This window comes from Mustela erminea, chromosome 6 (genome assembly GCF_009829155.1).
Source record: "Mustela erminea isolate mMusErm1 chromosome 6, mMusErm1.Pri, whole genome shotgun sequence".
NCBI classification, from domain to species: Eukaryota; Metazoa; Chordata; class Mammalia; order Carnivora; family Mustelidae; genus Mustela; species Mustela erminea.
Window position 1 is genome coordinate 76,485,800 of NC_045619.1, and position 20,273 is coordinate 76,506,072.

A 20,273-nucleotide genomic window follows, 5' to 3' on the forward strand; every position below is an offset into this window, starting at 1 on the left:
AGTGATTCTGTTTAATCATAGAGGCTCAGTTACCTCAGCCCTTTTGCAAAGCAATTACCGGTGCTGCTTCTTCACCAACCAAAACACAACAGGTTTTCTCCTTGAGTCAGTCATGCAGGTACAGAAATGCGTAGAGCATCCTCTGTGACTTGTGATTTATTTCCCACCGGAAGCTGTTCCAAATGTTATTTTCTTAAATACTTGGGGGGGGGGAAGTCTCGATGTATTTTATGAAAGCACGAAAATAGCTGGTTTCTATGACAGCTGGATTGTCAGTGTCTGTTCGGCTTACGTGGAGGAGGATGTCCTACTTAAATATAGGTAAAAATAGCTGTCAGAAATTGCTGCCTTTTCAGGCAGTTTGAAATTATGTAAAAGGATGTAATGACAGAGTAAAACAATTCAGGCTTAATCCAGAAAAGATTCAGAAATCGTATTGTAAAGAGATCTTGTGTAATTATTTTCATCTTGTAAAGAAGCCTTTCTTTGTTCTTGGAAACAACAAACTTGTGTCATTATTCCTTACTGGCTGCACAGAAATGCTCACCTCGTCATTCGGCTTTGTATCATTGGGCTCCACTTCGGCGTCAGGTCTTGTCTAGCAAAAGCCTTGCCCTGCAGTACTGTCCTCAGCACCGGGCACCTTGCTCTCCTCACAGCTTAGTTCCCGAGGCTTCCATTTCCGTATTTTGAATTACCACGTTTCTCATTCCTTTGAAATCTGGCTCAAGTCCTACCTTTTCTGTATTTATCCTTCTCTGGGTAATTCTGACAGTGAATGCTGCTGTCAGGCTTCATATATCGGTGTTTATCACATATCCTACTTAGACACGTTTTCATTCATCTCTAGATGATACATATTTATACATTTTTTTATTTTCTTTGGGTTTTCTTTTATTCCTGATTATATCAAATCTAGTTCTGTAATACAATAGAAAGAATGGAAGATTCCTTAAATTTAGAGAGGAATATAAACAGGAAGAGTGAGTTGAATTTAATCTCTTGTTTGAAATGCAAATGCCATATTTTAAAAAAAGTTGTATTTTTAAAAATCGCATTTTTTTTCAGAAGAGCAACTTGTTCAAGATGGCATCATGTATAAACAGACTGAAAAAAGTTGTAATACAAGGCATCTGTGAGATCATATTTCATTTGGAAGTGGGAAAAAGTCTAGGGATATTTTTGGTGTCCACATCTTATCAACTCATATTTGGATGTTCTAAAGAAACCTAGTGGGACCCATTGAGAAATTCTACCCCCTCCCTTTCTTATAGTGTCTTTCTCTTTTTCCTGTACCAGACGTCACAATGGTCAGACTGTTCCTTTTCTCTCCCAGTCATTCTAGCTACCCTACCTGTGGAGCGGTCTTTACTTCACAATGAAAATTTCCAACTGTTGCTAACCCTCCATTCCTTTCCTTTTCTTTTTTTTAATTAAAAAAGTCTTTTTTAACCTCTGTTCCTAACCACTTCATTTCCTTCCCTACAATTAAAATCTTAAGTATTTAGAAGAGATTCTGTCAGGTAGATGTGATTTAAAAATCTTGTACTTCATAATCTTGGTGTGTCCTCAATCTATTTTTTGTGTTTCATTTTATTTAATTTCTTTTTATTTAGATAATAGGCACATCTGTTAAATTCATCATTCAGGGATGTGCTAATATTTTTTGTATGCCCTTTTGGTATGATTTTTGGAGAAAGATGTATTTTAGACATATGACTTGCTTTCCTCAGTAGGCATTTTAGGATGTCATTTTGTTTTAAAATAATTATTTAAAAATAGGTAGTCACCTGTTCCAGTAAGAATGAAGAGACTGAATATGTTCGTTTAGCATGTTTAAAAATGTGAATATTTGCCTTTCTTGCTTTCAGGTGGGCTGGTCACTTCTTTGCAAATTGATAGAAATCTGTCCAAATACAATGCAAAGCTTAATGGGACCTCAGGATATTGGACATGATTGGGAAGTACTTGGGGTTCACCAGTAAGTATGATAGATATGTAAAAACAAACTTCATTAAGTGTTTATCCATACATATGACAACCCCGCCTTTGATATATCATGTATTTGTAATCCAAGCAAATCTGGTAAAATTCTCTAAAATACAGATATTTTTTCTCAAGTCAGTGACTTACATTTATAGAGAGTTTTCTTTCAGTTCAGTAGTATATTATCTATTTGCGTTAGAAAACTGACATTTGAGGTAGAATGTCAGGTGCTATTATTATTTTAATAATATAATCAGTCATACAGTTGGTTAGGTTGTAGATTTTTGATGACTACTTATGAATTCAAACCAACAAAAGTTTTTTTACTTTTTAATAGTATAACTGATACAAACTAATAGTTCTTAAAAATATATGGACACTAAAATTTAGACTGTAAGTCTAAAATTTAGTTCTGTAAGTCATAATTTAGAAGTTTATGCTTTACCGTCTTTAAAAGTACATAAGGAATAACCATAGAGGACACTGGGAGAAGGAGAGAAGTGAGTTGGGGGAAATCGGAGGGGGAGACCAACCATGAGAGACTGTGGACTCTGAGAAACAAACTCAGGGTTTTGGAGGGGGGTGGGGGTTGGGTGAGCCTGATGGTGGGTATTAAGGAGGGCACATATTGCGTGGAGCACTGAGTGTGGTGCATAAACAATGAATCTTGGAACATTGAAAAAAAAGTACATTTATATAGATATTCACACATATATATTTATGAGCTTAAACCACAGCTTTCAAAATGAAGAAAAAAGGGGAAATTACCTTTCAGCACATCTGCAGTCGAATCTTGATAGCTGTTTTCCCAGCTATGTTACTGTAATTTGCAACATAATGACTTTATAGATGAGACCACTTCTTTAGCCATAATTAGTTAAGAAAAAAGTTTTCTGAAGAAAAATGTGTTTCCAGGAAAATCATTTTTTTATAACTTTTTCCCTTAACATTTAAAATTTACCCGTTCTTATTAATTTTAGGTGTTATTTATACCTACTGTGACTTTTCTTTACCCCAGAAAAATGAATACCTATTGCTTCCAATGACATATAGCTTGTAGGAAAACATATTTTGGACAAAATTAAATTTTACATCTTTGTATTGTTTATTAGTGTCACCATAATTGCAATTTAAACAAATTTAAATTGTTTGTTCATAGGTGAGCATATCTGTGCTTGTTTTTCCATCTTTGACGTTTAATATGTTGCTGTTCTTCAGTTTCCATGACTTAAAGAGTGTTTTGAAAAGAGCATATTTACAGTTAATGTATGTTGTCGTCTCCAAACAATTTCTGAAACTCTATGAGTCACTTCTAAATGCTGCATTAAATGCAGCGTTTAAGGAGGAATGATATGAAATATAACTGTAAATAGGAATCGAAATGTTGTGTGTCCCTTGGTTTGGCTGAGGATTTCCAAAGTCCCCAAAGGTTAGCAATCTGTAAACTTAGGGAGTTATATATAGTCATATCCTAGTAGAAACCCACTATTCAAATTAAATTATGTAAACATTTCTGTAGGAAGTCTCATGCACTCATTCATTCATTCAGCCATGCATTCGCTCGTTTGCTCATTCATTCATTCATTCACCCTGTTCATCAAATATTTATTATACTCCTACTTTAGGCCTGAAGTGGTGTGAGCAAGATAGACAACACACTGCTTTCTGTCGTGGAGTATATTAGATCATTCCCAGAAAACGTTATTGAAAAACATAATCGCCCTGTATTCAAGGACTTTTTCCCACCAAAGGTTTATAGTGCTAAAGAAGAAATCTCATGTGGAGATGAAGTCAGGAATAGTGGGTATGATGCAGGGACAGGTAGGGCAACGTGGATTGGAAGAGAATTGACAGACCAGAAGGACAGGGCCTCTCAGTTCCTCACCTTGCCAATGGAGGCCATGTTTCTAGGGAATCTGTGGATGTCTCCAGGTTCTGTCTTCTTCAAGTGATGTAAAGCTAACCATCACTAGGTAGAAATAGACTAAAGATGGTATATTTTAGATTCGGTTAACTCAGAGAGAAATTAAATGAATTAGTACTAACTGAATATTGTGATGTACTAGCTTCACTATGATAAAATATTGTCAATTTCTCTTTCAAAAAGAGTAAAAATCAATAATTTAAATATTCATATGGGTTCTTAATTTATATGTACAAGCTAACATTTTTATTGCATCTCTCTATATTTTAATATATCAACATGCATAACATAATTCACAAGTTTATATCAGATATAAAAATGGGCTTGATCTCTTGATGTATATAATTCCTCGTGATAGTTTAGATATGGAGTTGGGTGAAAGTAATTAATTGAATTTGAATATTCAGAGGAAAAAGTTTTAACTTTTTAACTGAGACATAATATTTCCCTCTTAATTGTTGTAAGTTTGGCTCAGTTTTAATGGAAGAAAAATGCACAAAAGCTTCAGTTTAGAGAATGAAATACAATGAGTTGAATAAAAATATAGGCGAGTGAAGCACAATACCTAAAAAAAGCAAACATTTAGGTATGATAATTCCCTCTTACCTTGATTTCTTTTTTTAATTACAGACTGATTCTTAAAATGCTAACAGTTCATAATGCCAACGTAAACTTATTAACCGTTGGGTTGAAGGCCTTAGATCTCCTTCTAACTTCAGGTAATACATGCATATGCATATTTTTAATATTGACGCAAATTTAAAAAGTATTTTAAACCACTGATCAAATGTGTTTTAATGTCTTTTTAAAATATAAGAATATAATGTGACTTAAATATCAGTGATTTCCAAAATTCTTTGTTTTTGTTTTTCCTCTTTTTTTTTTTTTTAAATATTTTATTTATCCATTTGAGGAAGGGACAGGGGGCGAAGGAGAGAGAGAGAGAGAAAGTCTGAGAGCCTGAGCCTGAGTGAGTAGGGGGAGGAGCAGAAGGAGAGGAGGGAGGAGCGAAGGGAGGGGAACAAGCAGACTTCATGCTGAGTACAGAGCCTGATGCAGGGCTTGATCTCATGACCCTGAGATGGTGACCTGAACTGAAAGTAAGAGTCAGACGCTTAACCAGCTGAGTCACCCAGGGGCCCCTCTCCTTATCTCTTTTCTTTATTCTTTTTCCCTCAAAAATGTCACCCAATGGCTCAGTGGGTTAAGCCGCTGCCTTCGGCTCAGGTCATGATCTCAGGGTCCTGGGATTGAGCTCCACATTGGGCTCTCTGCTCAGCAGGGAGTCTGCTTCCCCCTCTCTCTCTGCCTGCCTCTCTGCCTACTTGTGATCTCTGTCAAATAAATAAAAAATAAAATCTTAAAAAAAAAATGCCACCCAATATCTTGGCCTTAAGCATCACCTTTATATATAATTACCAATCCTGATTTCTCTTCCCAACTTTGCTCCCAAAATCTGGTCCCACGCGTCATATTCCCATTTGCTTGTTGGCCATACAGGTCCTCGTCATTATTATCTCTTTCTGCATTATATCTCTTGATATGTTTTCTGTATGTTCTGGGGTATGACATAATAGTACTATTTTAAAAATACATAGCATTGTTTCTTGAATACTTGCTTCACTTGTAAAATACTTCATATGCTTTTAAAAATGTAATCTGCAAAGCATCTCTTGAGATGGGTATTTGATCACAGTTTTCTAGTGAGGGACGTGGAAGCACGAAGAAGTTGCCTCCGCCTGTAAGTAGTAGAACGAGGGTCTGAGTCCACATATCAGGTTCTTTCCTTGAGGACACTTCTGCTTGGAGGATTATTGACCTGAAAACAAAAAGTCTTGGTATGGTGCAACAGTTATGATCATTGCTGGGATGGACACTTGCTATTATGTAAGTTCTGAGAAGAAAGGCTGCTCACAGGAGAGCTAATCACAATGATAGGGAGTGGTTTTCCAGGAAACTGAAAGTTTATGAATTGGAAAAATCTCCCAACACTATAATATATTGAAATCAGCAATGTGCAGACAATTGGGAAATTTGATTGGAGGAAATTAGGAAATTAGGAAATATGTCTTGAAGAGACTGGTTAATTTAATATCTTTCAGCCAACATTGAGAATTTTGCACTGTTAGGGAGGTTTTTAATGTGTTTGAAGTTCATCTCAGATACTCATTAAACGTTAACTTGTAGGTTGTTTTCATTGTTTGGCTTGTTAATTAATGGATTTAATAGTTATTGGGCATTTACTGTTGTGCTGGCCTCTGGAGAACTCTAAGGCAGATGAGGCAAAATTTTTATAACATAGAAGGGCACAGTCCAATATAACTTTTTGCAATGAAGAAAATGTTGCACCTTTCAGTGTCATGGCAAGTAGCCATATATGGCTATTGAACATTTGAAATGAGGGAAACTAAATTTTAATTTTATTTAATTTAAACTAATTTAAATTTAAGTTTAAAAAGCCACATGTGCTTAGTGGCTCCTGAATTGGACAGCACAGGGAAAGAAATAAAAATTAGTGTGAGAGGGGTGCATGGATGTCTCAGATGGTTAAGCGCGGGACTCTTGATTTGCACTCAGGTCACAGACTCATGGGTTGTGGGAATCAGCCCTGCCTCAGACTCCACTCTCAGTGAGGAGTTTCCTTGAAGATTCTTAGCCTCCCTCCCTCCCCCCACTATGCATGAATGCTTTTTCTTTCAAATAAAAGATCTTCAAAAAAATAATAATGTGAGAAATAATTTCAATTAATTTTTTTATTTTTTAAATATTTTACTTATTTATTTGAGAGAGAGAGAGTGTGAGCTGGTGGGAGACAGAGAATCCAAAGCAGAATCTGTGCTGAGTGCAGAGCCAGGGGCGGGGCTTGATCCCATGACTCAAGATCATGACCTGAGCCAAAACCAAGAGTTGGCTGGTTGACAGGGAACAGAAGAAGGCTAGCTATGGGGTGCCCATGGAATATGCAGGTAGTGTTGTCTAAGAAGCAGATAGTAATATGTTTCAGGAGTTGAGAGCAAAGGGCCTTGGCTACAGGTGTTGATTAGGAATATAGACTTATAGTAAAGTGTACTGGGAATTAATTTCACTTAGAAAGATCACAGAAGTTGATAGGTCTCTCTGGGGTAATTAAGTGGTTTATCAAAAAGAAGAGTCCATAAACCATTCATAGTCCTCATGTAAAAATCAACACACTAAATGTTAAAACAGCTGTTTATCTGGGGCATATTATTCTTTTCAAAACAGGTAAAATCACTTTGCTGATATTGGACGAAGAAAGTGATATTTTCTTGTTAATTTTTGATGCCATGCGCACATTTTCAGCCAATGATGAAGTCCAGAAACTTGGATGCAAAGCTTTACATGTGCTGTTTGAAAGAGGTATTTAAAAATGTCATATTCTCGATTTTCATATTTATATAAGAAGCAAGGGAAAAGTGGAATATAATTATGATAATAAGATATCTAAAATTTTACTATTTATGAAGAAGTGGGGGCTGTCAGTCAAGGATAAATAATGGGGTTAATTCAGAAATATTGCTTGTTTTGTGGAATGAATTTCATTCATGGGTTACAAATTATGCAATTGTAGTAGACTTTCTTCCATTGCTTAACAAGACTTAAGGTTCACTTTGCAAACCGGATGTGTAGGTGTTAAGAAAGAAAAAATAAAACTGTGAAGTCAAAGCATAGATTAAATTTGGATTTATGATGTTGAGTCATCTCCAGGGATTTTAGAAATTGCTAAAGGCTCTGTATAGAGAACCAGGAGGTTTGCAGAGTGTCCCTTAGGAAAAAGACAAATATGTATTTTATCTCATGGGACTAAGATGGATAACAGAGATTATCATGTAATTTTGGAGTTGGTTGGAACTGTTAGTCCTACCATTGGCTTGATGAGGGAATAGCTCAGAGAAGTGACACAAGCAACCTGCCCTGTGGGCACAGAGCTAGTCCCCACCACTGCAGTCAATTTAGCATCATTTTCTGAGAGCTCTTTCTGCATCATTATGAGAACCAGTAGTGCTGGAGGTTTAGGATAAGAATAACTTACGTGGGCTCTATGTCTATGTCAGTTTGCCGCCCGAGTTTCTGGCAGCTCCAGGAATTGAACAGATCAACATCTACTATTTAATTCTTGCCTCATTTCAAAAATACTTTAAACAGCTTACAGCTACTTACAATACACTAGAGAAAGAAGTGGACGAGGAACTGCGTGAAGGGAAAGTAATGTAAAAATAATGTAAAATAATTTACTAGTTACTTCAGGTCCTGTATAGTTGTCAAGGCATGGGCCAGAAATCTGTTTCTCTGGTTCCTATAAGGCCAAGAAGAGTTAAATGTCGCCTGTTACAAAGTTACTTGAGATAAAAATAAACCCATTTATCAGGAGGAGTGATCAGGGTCGTGGGAGACCTGGGAAAATAACTCTTTTCGGGCTTCCCTGGATGAGATGATAGAGTACACACGTTTTATAAGGAGTACAAAGTGTATTCAATGAGAGAGACTCTATCAAGTGTCGGAACAGCATGGGCCTGGATCCCAGCTCTCTGATGATCAGGCTTGGCAGAGAAGAGGGTTTACTGTGAGTGGAGACTCAAGGAACAGCACGTCTTTCGGGATATCTTCTATAAATGTTTTGTCTTGCAACTAACTAAGCTTATCATAAGAACTTGGCAGAATTGAGTTTGAGGTTCCATGGTCTCACAGGTCTGTCATCTTCTGTGTTGCAGTTTAAGGGCACATTCTTATTCATGGAAGAAAGGCTCTCTGACCAGATGGGACCCATCCAAGACATATGGAGAAGGACCAGGGAATGTTAAAACGGAGCTCTTATTCAATAGAAATAGTATCAGTACTGACAGCATTTTGATTATAAATAGAGTAGAAAAAATTTCTGAGTTTTCTAGGACTATCAAGTTCCCTGGGACTTACTGGCACCTGTAGAGTGAATTTTCAAAATTTGAAAGTATACTGTGGAAACTGCTCAATAAAACGAGAAAGTTCCATGATACTCCTCACTTACTAGAAGAACCTAACCAATTTCACGTCATTTTATATCATATCATTGATATCAAGTTGAAAAACAAAAAAGTAATGCTGATTATGTTTTCCAGCATTTTTGTCTGTGCCATTCTCAGGTTAGAAAGACCAGATTTGTATACATGTTTTTGAGCTACCCACCCAATAAAATGACTCCAAATGGAACTCATTGGCTTGATTACAAAGACTTTAATTATGAAAATTTATAGTAACTTCTGATGAAATCAAGGCTATTGAGAGAGAGTACTTCAAAGTCCAATTACTTGTCCTTTGCTCAAGTTCACCCCTTTTGAACTGAGCTGCCTTTCAACAGTGTACCATTAACCACTCCTTTTTAAGCATTGTGATCTATTCACTTGCAGAAGGGTATCTTTATTAGTCATTGGTCAGTTTCCCAAAGGAAATTATAAATACTTTATTTTTCTGAGGATTGTTTGGTCACTAACACTTTTACATTTTTTAAAACACTAAACTAATATAGATTAAAAAGAAATTCTTTTAATCTCAGTAGCTTTTCCCCCCATTATAAAATCCTTAGGAAGAGTTTTGCTGAAATATGCATCTTTAATTCTGTCTGTTGTATTTACTGTGTCTCATACAATTAACATGAATATTATGTTTTTAAGTAATTAAATTTTTATATCATCTTTAAGCCTTTTCAGTATTTTGTCTTTCATCCTTCTAGTTTCCGAGGAGCAGCTGACCGAATTTGTTGAGAATAAAGATTATATGATCTTGCTCAATGCATTAAAAAATTTTAAAGATGAAGAGGAAATTGTGCTTCACGTCCTGCACTGTTTACATTCCCTAGCAATTCCTTGTAAGTACCCCATGTGCATGATTTCTTTTTTGTATATGAAAAATTACAATATATCTCCTTTCTGAGTACATTTTAAAAATATTTTTTATTATGTAGAAACTTGCAGATGGGAATCCCATTTATTTATTTATTTATTTATGGATTGATTGATTGATACTGTACTGCAGCTGGCTCAGGACTTGGTGCTGGGAAACAGTAATGGAATATATAGACATGTTTCTTGCCTTCTCAGAGCCCATGATACTATACCAGATATGGACAATATAGGTGACTACAATGTATTATAAGGCAAGTATTGGCAGAAGTACCTGGGGTTATGAGAAAAACAAGAAGGGAGGCAATGTCTCTTAGAAGAGACTTCAATGATGAGCGCTTCATGTGTAGGGATGTCTGGGGTGAAGTGCTTGCAGAACGTCCCAGGCAGTGAACATTGTTATGTGTCAAGATCCTGGAGCAAGAGAGAGCATAGTGCCTTCGAGAAGATAAAAATAGCTAGTATCCGAAATCTATGAAGAATTTATCAAACTCAATATCCAAATAATAATCCAGTCAAGAAATGAGCAAAAGTCACGAACAGACATTTCTCCAAAGAAGACCTACAAATGGCCAACAGACCCATGAAAAAATGTTCCACATTCCTTGGCATCAGGGACATTCATATAAAAACCACAATGAGATACCACCTTACCCTTGTCAGGTGGCTAAAATTAACAAGACAGGGAACAATGGATGTTGGCAAGGATGCAGAGAAAGGGGAACCCTCTTATACTGTTAGTGGGAATGCAAACTGGTGCAGCCATTCTGGAAGACAGTATGGAGGTTCCTCAAAAAGTTAGAAATAGAGCTACCCTACATGACAGTAATTGCCCTGCTGGGTATTTACCGCAAAGATAAAAATGTGGTGGTCTGAAGGGACATGTGCCTCCCAATGTTTGTAACAGCAATGTCCACAATAGCCCAACAAAGATGTCCATTGACAGATGAATGGATAAAGAAGATGTGGTATATTGGGTGCCTGGGTGGGTCAGTGGCTGAGCATCTGCCTTCGTCTCAGGTGATGGTCCTGGGGTCCTGGGATCGAGTCCCACATGGGGCTCCCTGCTCGACAGGGAGTCTGCTTCTCCCTCTCTCACAGCCCCTGCTTATATTCCTTCTCTCACTATCTCTCTGTGTCAGATGAATGAATAAAATCTTAAAAAAAAAGAAGATGTGGTATACACACACACACACACAGTGGAATACTACTTACCCCCCCCCCCACACAAAGAAATCTTGCCATTTGCAATAATATGGAGGGAACTAGAGGGAATCACACTAAGTGTAATAAGACAGTCAGAGAAAGACAATCATCATTATGATCTCACTCATATGTGGAATTTAAGAAACAAAACAGAGGATCATGGGGAAGGGAGGGAAAAATAAAACAAGACAAAATCTGAGAGGGAGACAAATCATAAGAGACTCTTAATCATGGAAACAAACTGAAAGTTGCTGGAGGGGAAGAGGGTGAAGGGATGGTGTAACTGGGTGATGGATATTAAGGAATGCCCATGATGTAATGAACACTGGGTGTTACATACAACTGATGAATCACTGAACTCTACCTCAGAAACTAATATTACACTTAACAGGCTAATTAATTGAATTTAAATTAAGAGAAATAATAATGAAAAAAGAAGATAAAAGTAGTTTAATAAACAAGAGTGTGTGCGCGCATGCATGTGTGTACACGTGCATATGTCCAGCCCCGAGCGTCTGCTTGTGTGTTATTTAGGGCAGGTGGGGGTCAGGGCTTGATGACAGTCAGTGGATGAGACTGGAAATAAGCAGATCTTGAAGGGCTTGAAAAAACCACAGGATGAAGTTTGAACCTTATACTGATTCTTGTTTAGCATTTTCTTGATGCTTGAAATCTAGGCACCTTTATCACAAAAAAAAGTACAGATAAGAAGGAATTAATTTGCTGTGTATATTACCAGTGACAAAATCATGCTTCTGAATTTACTACTTTTGTTTTATAAGTGTACATGAGCATTTCACATTTCATGGATTACCTATGTGAGTTCGTACAGGATATACACACGCATTTATTTTGTGATGTTTTCATCTTCTCACACGTGAAGTTGTGAGGATTAAATGGTTAAATAATTTGAAAAATGCAGAATAGTACCTAGTATGTAGTGAGTGTAAAGATATCAACAGTGTTATGTAATTTGTACCTCCTACCTTTGTACTATAGTGTAGTAAGTATAATATGCAACATGGTTTCAGACATGGAAGTCTGATGTGAGTCTTCAGTAAAAACTCAATCCTATTGTGAAAGGATGCTCTTTCTTCGTGATAGTTATGAAATCCATCATTTTCTTATCCATGGGAAATTGAACATTTGAAAGCAGATGGGGATGCACTGTTACAGAGAATGGACATACTTTAAAATTTCCGAGTCATCCACTGTCAACAAACTGAATATATTTTTCATTTTATTTTTCCTCAGCTATATTTATACATTTATTTATTTGTTTTGGGCTTTGAAATTCACTGTTTTCCACCCACATCTGACATAACTGCAGTGAAAAATGTGTTGATTCAGAATGCAAAGGTCAAAGAAAGTAGCAACTGAAAATAAGAAAAATGAAATGTTTTAAACACTGAGTCTAATTGAATGATTTTGGATTTTGAGTCTTAGGGCAACTCATGTCTGCTATTCTGTGTGAAAGCAGACAATTATTTTCAGAGGCTGTTTCCTTTCATTTTAACACATTTTCCTATGCTCAGTGCTCTTTAAAATACAACTTAAACATTAAAAATACATTTTGGAAAGACTGCTAGTTAGTTTGGTTATGCCAAAAAAGATAGAAAAATGTTTTGTAAACACTTTCTTTTGTTTGTTTTAATAATCCACATTTCATTTAGAAATGTAAATTAGTTTTTCACATGGGCCCATACGCTCAGTCTTTCTGTTGACCAACTGCCTTAGTCTCGTGTTCCCAGCCTCCTCCATGCTTCTCCCCATCTACCTCAGCCTTCAGGAAGCTTGGTTTTGCAGCCCAGGATGCTGGCTGCTCTTCTGCTGTGCTTTAGGAAAGGGCAGGAAATAAGTCATAGTTGATTTCAGCTGTTCTGTTATGTGACACGATTTTGATTTTCTTTTTGTTGGGTCAGTAAAAGGAGCAATGCATTATCCAATGGAGTAGTGCCTCATTAAGGAATAGGCTCCAAATTCACTTATTTGAAAACTTACGGCCAAGACATTACATTTTTAGACTTACATAAACGCACTCTCAGTTATCCCTTTGTTTTTAAATCGAGCAACAGAAATAAAGCAATTTTCCCTTTATGCTAGAGAAGAGTCCTAAATCCTATTATATGAGAATGAGCATAGTGGTTTTTACAGCTATTTGACAGAACATGATACTTAAAGTACATGGAAGTACAGCCTTTACGCTGACATTTATTTACAAAATGTACAAGAGGTTTTTGTATGTCTCTTTCAGATGGGAAATTACTACCTTTGGATAATTATTATTTCTTTAAATTTAGGCAATAATGTTGAAGTCCTCATGAGTGGCAATGTCAGGTGTTATAATATTGTGGTAGAAGCCATGAAAACATTCCCTGTCAATGAAAATATTCAAGAAGTGAGTTGTTGCTTGCTCCATAGACTTACATTAGGTGAGTTATAATTCTTGGTTGATTTATTACCATGGTCCATATGATTTAAGTATACATAGCATATGTATATTGTATGTTGGTAAGTAGCATATTGACATACACTGGATGGAAATATTGTAAAATAGCAAACTGTTCTGCTATGCTTAGAATTTTAAAAGCAGTGGCAAAAATTGATGTACGTAATGTAAGAGAAGTCTTATCTTATTGTTAATGGTATATGTAAAGTATAACTGTATCAATAGTTGATATACACAAAAGAATAAGCCTGACATGTACAAAAAATGTAGCGCAAAGCAGAAGAATTCCCCAACCAATAAGTCATTACCGTTGCTGATAAAGCTACTCTGGGCTACATCTTTTCCCTGCTTTCTCTTTAGAGTTAATGTGATCCAGTATTAAAAATCCATTAACTTGATCTTCAGATAAGGGTGCTTTTCTTTTTTTCCTCATTTATGTCTTAATACATTTTATATGACCTATATAGTGACTAGAGAATTTATTGCCTTTTCACTGTTTCAGAAGAAGCTTTTTTCTCTTCCTAATTAAAATAAAAACCCCAAGCCAATGAATAAGTATTTAGCATTTTGTCAAATTATGTAACCTAATTATGGGTTTAATGCATTTGAAGGCCTTATATAATTTGCTGTGTATTTTCTTTTTTTAAAATATATTTTTAAAGACTTTATTTAGTTGATAGAGAGAAACACAATGATAGAGAGAACACAAGCAGGGGGAGTGGGAGAGGGAGAAGCAGGCTTCCCACTGAGCAGAAAGCCCAATATGGGGTTGGATCACAGGACCCTGGGATCATGACCTGAAGCCAGGGCAGACGCTTAACAACTGAGCCACCTAGGTGCTGCATTCTCTGTGAAATTTCATATAAATTGTTTGAAAGTATGAGAAGGTCAATATCACTGGTATTTGCCCAGAATCACACAGTTGGTCAACAGTAGAGCAGTTGTTGGCAGTGGCATGGTAGGGGAAAAGAAGGTGAAGGGACAATCCAAGTTTAGATAAATTGGTAAAAGTAGAAGAGAATCTTTTGAAATAACTTTCCAAGACTAGAGATCATTAAGGGCGGGGAGTATGTCTGTTTAGTGGTGAATGTGAGAGAGGCAAGAACATACAAAGTTGTCGATAAAGAAGAGCTATACCTAATTAAACTGCCTTTTGATTTTGAAGCCATTGATTACTATTTAGTGTGGGCTTTAGGCTTTTCATAATATAGGATCTTTTCCAATCCTGGCTTTGTGTCTCAAGGATCATTTAATTACACTTACACTTAATTTATTTACATTTAATTACATTACATTACATTTAATTACACTTACAGCTAAATAGGAGTATAGCATGCACACAAAGCTGGGGGAGGGGGTGCAGAGGGAGAGGGAGAAGCAGACTTTCCACTGAACAGGGAGCCCAACAAGGGTCTTGATCCCAGGACTCTGAGATCATGACCCCAGATCATGACCTGATTATGACTGAGCCACTCTGGCGCCCCTCCTTTTTACTTCTAGAAGGAAACTGTTGACTGTTCACAAGTTAAAATAAGCTTAAATGAAAGGAGGCATGTATATGTGGAATATCATTTACAAATTCTTTCCTCATAAGGATTTAGATTTTTAGGTGATGTATTGATTCTCAGAAAAGAGAATGTAGAAAGGGGTGAGCTTCTTCCGGTTTGGGTTGGAAGGAGTGAAGAATTCTCTTACTATTTTATTTTCCTCGGATCATCACAGATAAGATCAAGTAATGATGTGTGCCAGTGAATTTTCTGAGCAGCATTTCTTTAAGTGAAAGAAGGGTTCAGCAAAAGTGATTAGTCACAAGGGAGGTTTCCTCCCTCTAGGAAATCAAGCTATTTTGTACAACGAATACTGTAGTCCCATGCATAACAGATACCTCATTGTTTTATATGATAATGACATGAGAAGGAGTGAAAGAACACAAAGTTAATGTAATCCAAACATATCACTATTTTTGCTCTGTCAGTTCCATTGTCTAAGATAATTAAATGACTTCATGAAATAAAGTTTCAAACCTTTATGCAATCATATTAAGCTATCTTAATTAAATTAATATATATCTAATGTTATTAAAAATATTCACACTTCATATTTATTGATCTAAGTGCTGTTGTATAATTCAAGGTAATTTAAGTTCCACGGATGAGAATTCAGCTAATCTCTCACTTACCTTTTAGGTAATTTTTTTAATATTCTGGTGTTAAACGAGGTACATGAGTTTGTGGTGAAAGCCGTGCAGCGATATTCAGAAAACGCCACGTTACAGATTGCAGCACTCAGCTGTTTAGCGCTCCTCAGTAAGTAACTATACTCAAAAGGAAATTCTTACAGCTGCATTTGATCTTAATTGTGAACATTATAACAAGGCATCATTATAACAAAATCATATTTGGAGAAGGAATCATTAAATGGCTTCTCTGTCCTAATGTAGTCCATTTTCTAATAGAAGATACTTTCAAGGGAACTAACAATTGTGGTAAGTATACCCTTCCCACTTTGTAGATGAGTAAATACTTTGTTATTGGGCAGCTAATCCCAATTAATCTTCCTTTAGTCTATTAGATTTGTTTGGTACTCTCTTCCTCATTTGATGGAATAGCGGTATTCCGAGGTGTGTTACATATTTATATAATGAACTAAGGCCACAACTAAGGAATACCTCAATTTGGTCATAATGTTTTAAAATACAGACTTCACATTGGTCATTCAAACTGTAAGTAAGTCATATACTGATATTTTTTTCAAGCTGAGACCATCTTCTTAAATCAAGACTTAGAGGAAAAGAATGAGAATCAGGAGAATGATGATGAGGAAGAGGATAAATTGTTCTGGTTGGAAGCCTGTTACAAAGCATTGACATGGCATAGAAAGAACAAGCATGTGCAGGTTGGACTCCTTCATAAATATTATAGTTATTCAAAATTATGCTTGTGCAATCATATATGTTTTGACAGATTTCTTTTTTCTCCCCTGATCCAGGAGGCTGCATGCTGGGCCCTTAACAATCTCCTTATGTACCAAAGCAGTTTACATGAGAAGATTGGAGATGAAGATGGCCAGTCAGTAGTTTTGATTTTATATGATAGAAAATTTTAGTTACATTTTTAATTGATCCATATAAAATACTGTAACTGCCACTTTTATTGTTAGAAATATTTTTTATATAGGCCTATATGTTTCAAGTGCTGACACAAAATAGTAGTGTATATACAATATTTTGATCCCTGATGAGTTGGAGAGTTGCTATCTAATGATTTGGAATCAAGAGTCATTCAGAAGTCAGGAATCACTGAGAAAAAAATCTATTGGTTTTCTAGCTGATCATTTAAAAATGCTATGTTAATTAACGTCAGGTGACAGAAATGGCAGAGCCATCTGTGACCTTTTCTGTTGCAGTGACTAGCTAGCAGGTTGTCAATATTGGGAATGAAATGTGGTCAGAGGCCTCCTTAGTGATTCCTCACTTGATGTTGCATTGTTGACCTTGACCTGTCTTCTCTTGAGAGCGATATTTGTGTCAGCTCTCAAGGAGGCTTTCTAAAGGAGTGTAAGTCAAGCCTCATAAGACCAGCCCTCTTTCTCAAAGATACCAAGTGTACACAGGAGTTTTGTGTATATCAGGGTTATTTCATGGCCGTGAACCTTTCTGCTTTATGGAAATGCTTATGTTTTCCCTGGGTATGCTCTTGCTTTTAATGACTTTTGAATGACTTATCTTGGAAACTTAAATAGTAATAGGTTACATCTCAAATCCTGAAAATCTGTTTGTATCGTGACCCATTGCCAACCTGGAGAGAATTAATAACACAGATGCTATTTAATTATATATCTCCATTTTGGAAGGAAACAGTAATTCTTTTGAAAGCTGTATGTTAAATCAGCATCATAATCTACTTTGAGCAATCTTTTTAAGAGGTTAGGTTCATGGTGCAGTTTATAAATCTCAGCTCACAGTACGCTGATTACTCAATATCCATAGGAGAACTTTAAAACAAATACTTTATTAAAAGAAAATATATTATGCTCTGCACTTTTAAAACTCCTGATGCTTTTTTATGATTTTTTTTCTTTTCTTATTTCTGTTATCTTCTTTTTCTCACTTCATTTTTTTTTTTTTACTCTTAATATCTCTTTATATACTGGCTGAGCCTTACCCCCCTACCGCTTATCAGTTTTGAAGAGAGAGAGAAATACTGATTTATTAGTATTTAGTGGATTTGAGCTATCTTTTTTTTTTTAAAAAGATTTTATTTATGTATTTGACAGAAAATGAGAGATCACAAGTAGGCTGAGCAGCAGGCAGAGAGAGAGGGGGAAGCAGGCTTCCTGCTGAGCAGAGAGCCGATGCAGGGCTCGATCCCAGGACCCTGAGATCATGACCTGAGCTGAAGGCAGAGGCTTAACCCACTAAGCCACCCAGGTGGCTTAGTGAACTATCTTTTAAATATAAAACAGTTTAATTATAATTCACTCTTATAACTGGAGGTAGATTCAAATGTTGTTTATATGTCTCTGTTTGTTGTTAGATTAGACAATACATGAATTTTGAACTAATTATTAAAAAAGATTATCATTAATATTGTGATTGAATTTGTGAAAGGTTCCCAGCTCATAGGGAAGTGATGCTTTCCATGCTGATGCATTCTTCATCAAAAGAAGTCTTCCAAGCATCTGCAAATGCATTGTCGACTCTGTTAGAACAAAACGGTAAGGGGTGCACCATTTTTTAATATGAGGAAACACATTTTGTATTTTTTTAAATTACAAAGACAGTACATTATAAAAATTCAAATATGTAGATTTATGTATCTGATATATAGAGCTATTTATATATAGGTAAAAGGATAAAGAAGGAAATAAACATTTTGATTTTTTCCCCTGAATTTCTATGTGTGTACTTACCTGTGGCATATACTATATATTTTCTATTTTTTGCAGAAATGGGATAATACTAATAACTTTATGAGCAGATTTTATATGTTTTCTTTTATTATGCTGACAAATGTAAAATTTCATAACATTTTTAATGACAGTGTAATTTCCCAGTGTGCACCTAGATCCTATTTCATGAACCAGTTTCTCATTGATGGACTTTTACCTTGTGTTGAGTGGGATTTTTTTTTTTAAATTTTTTGGTACCAAATGGCCACTTTTTTCCATTTTCTTAAATACACTGTTTCTGTTATTTTTTTAAAAGATTTTATTTATTTATTTATTTGACAGACAGAGATCACAAGTAGGCAGAGAGGCAGGCAGAGAGAGGAGGAAGCAGGCTCCCTGCTGAGCAGAGAGCCCGATGCAGGACTCAATCCCAGGACCCTGGGATCATGACCTGAGCCAAAGGCAGAGGCTTTAACCCACTGAGCCACCCAGGCACCCATCTGTTATTTTTTTAAGGAACACTTTCTAGATAATGCAATGAGTGGAGAGGTTTTCACCATTCTAAAGTCTAGCAAAATTGTTCTTTACATGTAAGTATTCTAGTTTTCCTTTGTTAAGGAGACAAAAATGGCTATTATACCTTTGGAAAGACTCTGAGTTTTAAAATTGAGGCTCTGGCTGTTGAGATTCCAGGCCCCCATGAACAGGAAATACTGCCAGAAAATCCTGGGAGAAAACTCATCAGAAAGGCATTGGGACTTGGCAGCTCTTGCAGGGTATTTTTGGAGCGAGCAAAATAGAGAAAAACATGCAAAGCTGGAAAAAGAGACCAATGCTAACACCACCTGTTAGTAGAGAACCTGCATAGAGTGAAAGGAATCCAGAAACCACTCCATGCATGTTTCTGCTGTTATTTAAGTCAAATCAAATAATTTCTTCTTCCTCTTCCTTCTTTCTCACTCCTCCTCTCAGATGGCACTTTAATAAAAAACTTGAGCAGGCAAGAGCCCTTACAGAGAGACAGGGGCTGCCCTCTGGGATGATGAGTCAGAGTAGGAGTGGTAGAAAAGGGAATTACTGTCCTTAAGTCTCCCATCTACTGTGCAGAGGCCTGAATAGGATCTCATTCCTGAACAGAAGACCAGACTTGGTTGCTTTTGTGTGGCCCATCTAGGGCACATCTAGGAGAGGAGAGTAACCTTGACCATGTACATATATTGTGTTGGTGCTGCAGTTTTTCACCCCAAGGAAATCTTGAACATGCCAACAAAATAACTAGTATCTGAGGATTAGTTACATTTGGAGTCAACCATGTTGACTCTTTGTTCAGAATCAGTTCCCTGCTCTTCCTGGTTTCTTACCTCTTTGTTCTTGGCCACTTGCTGGCTAAACTGTACTCAGGTCCCTTGTATTGTTCTTGGAGTTCTGCCTTAGGAGAATATTAAGAACTGAGCAGCTCTGTCACCACCCTCTGTAGGCAACTTCTCATTGAATGACACTTGGGAACATTGGATATGCAGGGCTGGCTGTGGTTTTCTAGAAAAATGACTGGACTGGCAGGCAGAAGAACTGGTTTCTGCCATGGTGTTACCCAAGCCAAAGCTTGAACATCTTGTGTGACGATTTCCTCATTTAATCAATTAATTAATGCAGTTAATGTTTACTGAGCTGCAGCCAGACAATGATCTTGGCCTTTGGGATATATCAGTTAAATACAATACTCCCAGGTTCAGGGAGCTTAAACTCTAGTGGGAAAGACAGATACTAAGACTAAATAAAATATATGATATGTGAGGTAGCTATGAAGAAAAATGAAGCAAAGGAGGAGTATATGTGTTAAGGGTCAGAGGAGATAAAATGGTGACAAGGCAACAAGGAAAGAAGGTGAATATTGACCAAATAGCCAGAGGAAGTTGCATGTTAT

General features: G+C 36.4%; 1 protein-coding gene across 3 annotated transcripts in view; it reads left to right on the top strand.

The window, feature by feature from the left end:
* Positions 1–20,273, top strand: part of LRRK2 (leucine rich repeat kinase 2) — a 139,532-nt gene that overhangs the window by 3,271 nt on the left and 115,988 nt on the right. For all 3 annotated transcript variants that reach the window (XM_032347771.1, XM_032347772.1, XM_032347773.1), the window contains exons 3-11: positions 1,872–1,981; positions 4,541–4,629; positions 7,154–7,288; positions 9,636–9,770; positions 13,311–13,442; positions 15,646–15,765; positions 16,215–16,354; positions 16,448–16,527; positions 18,069–18,175. In XM_032347771.1, the coding sequence (XP_032203662.1) occupies positions 1,872–1,981; positions 4,541–4,629; positions 7,154–7,288; positions 9,636–9,770; positions 13,311–13,442; positions 15,646–15,765; positions 16,215–16,354; positions 16,448–16,527; positions 18,069–18,175 (1,048 nt within the window). The remainder of the gene's footprint in view (positions 1–1,871; positions 1,982–4,540; positions 4,630–7,153; positions 7,289–9,635; positions 9,771–13,310; positions 13,443–15,645; positions 15,766–16,214; positions 16,355–16,447; positions 16,528–18,068; positions 18,176–20,273) is intronic.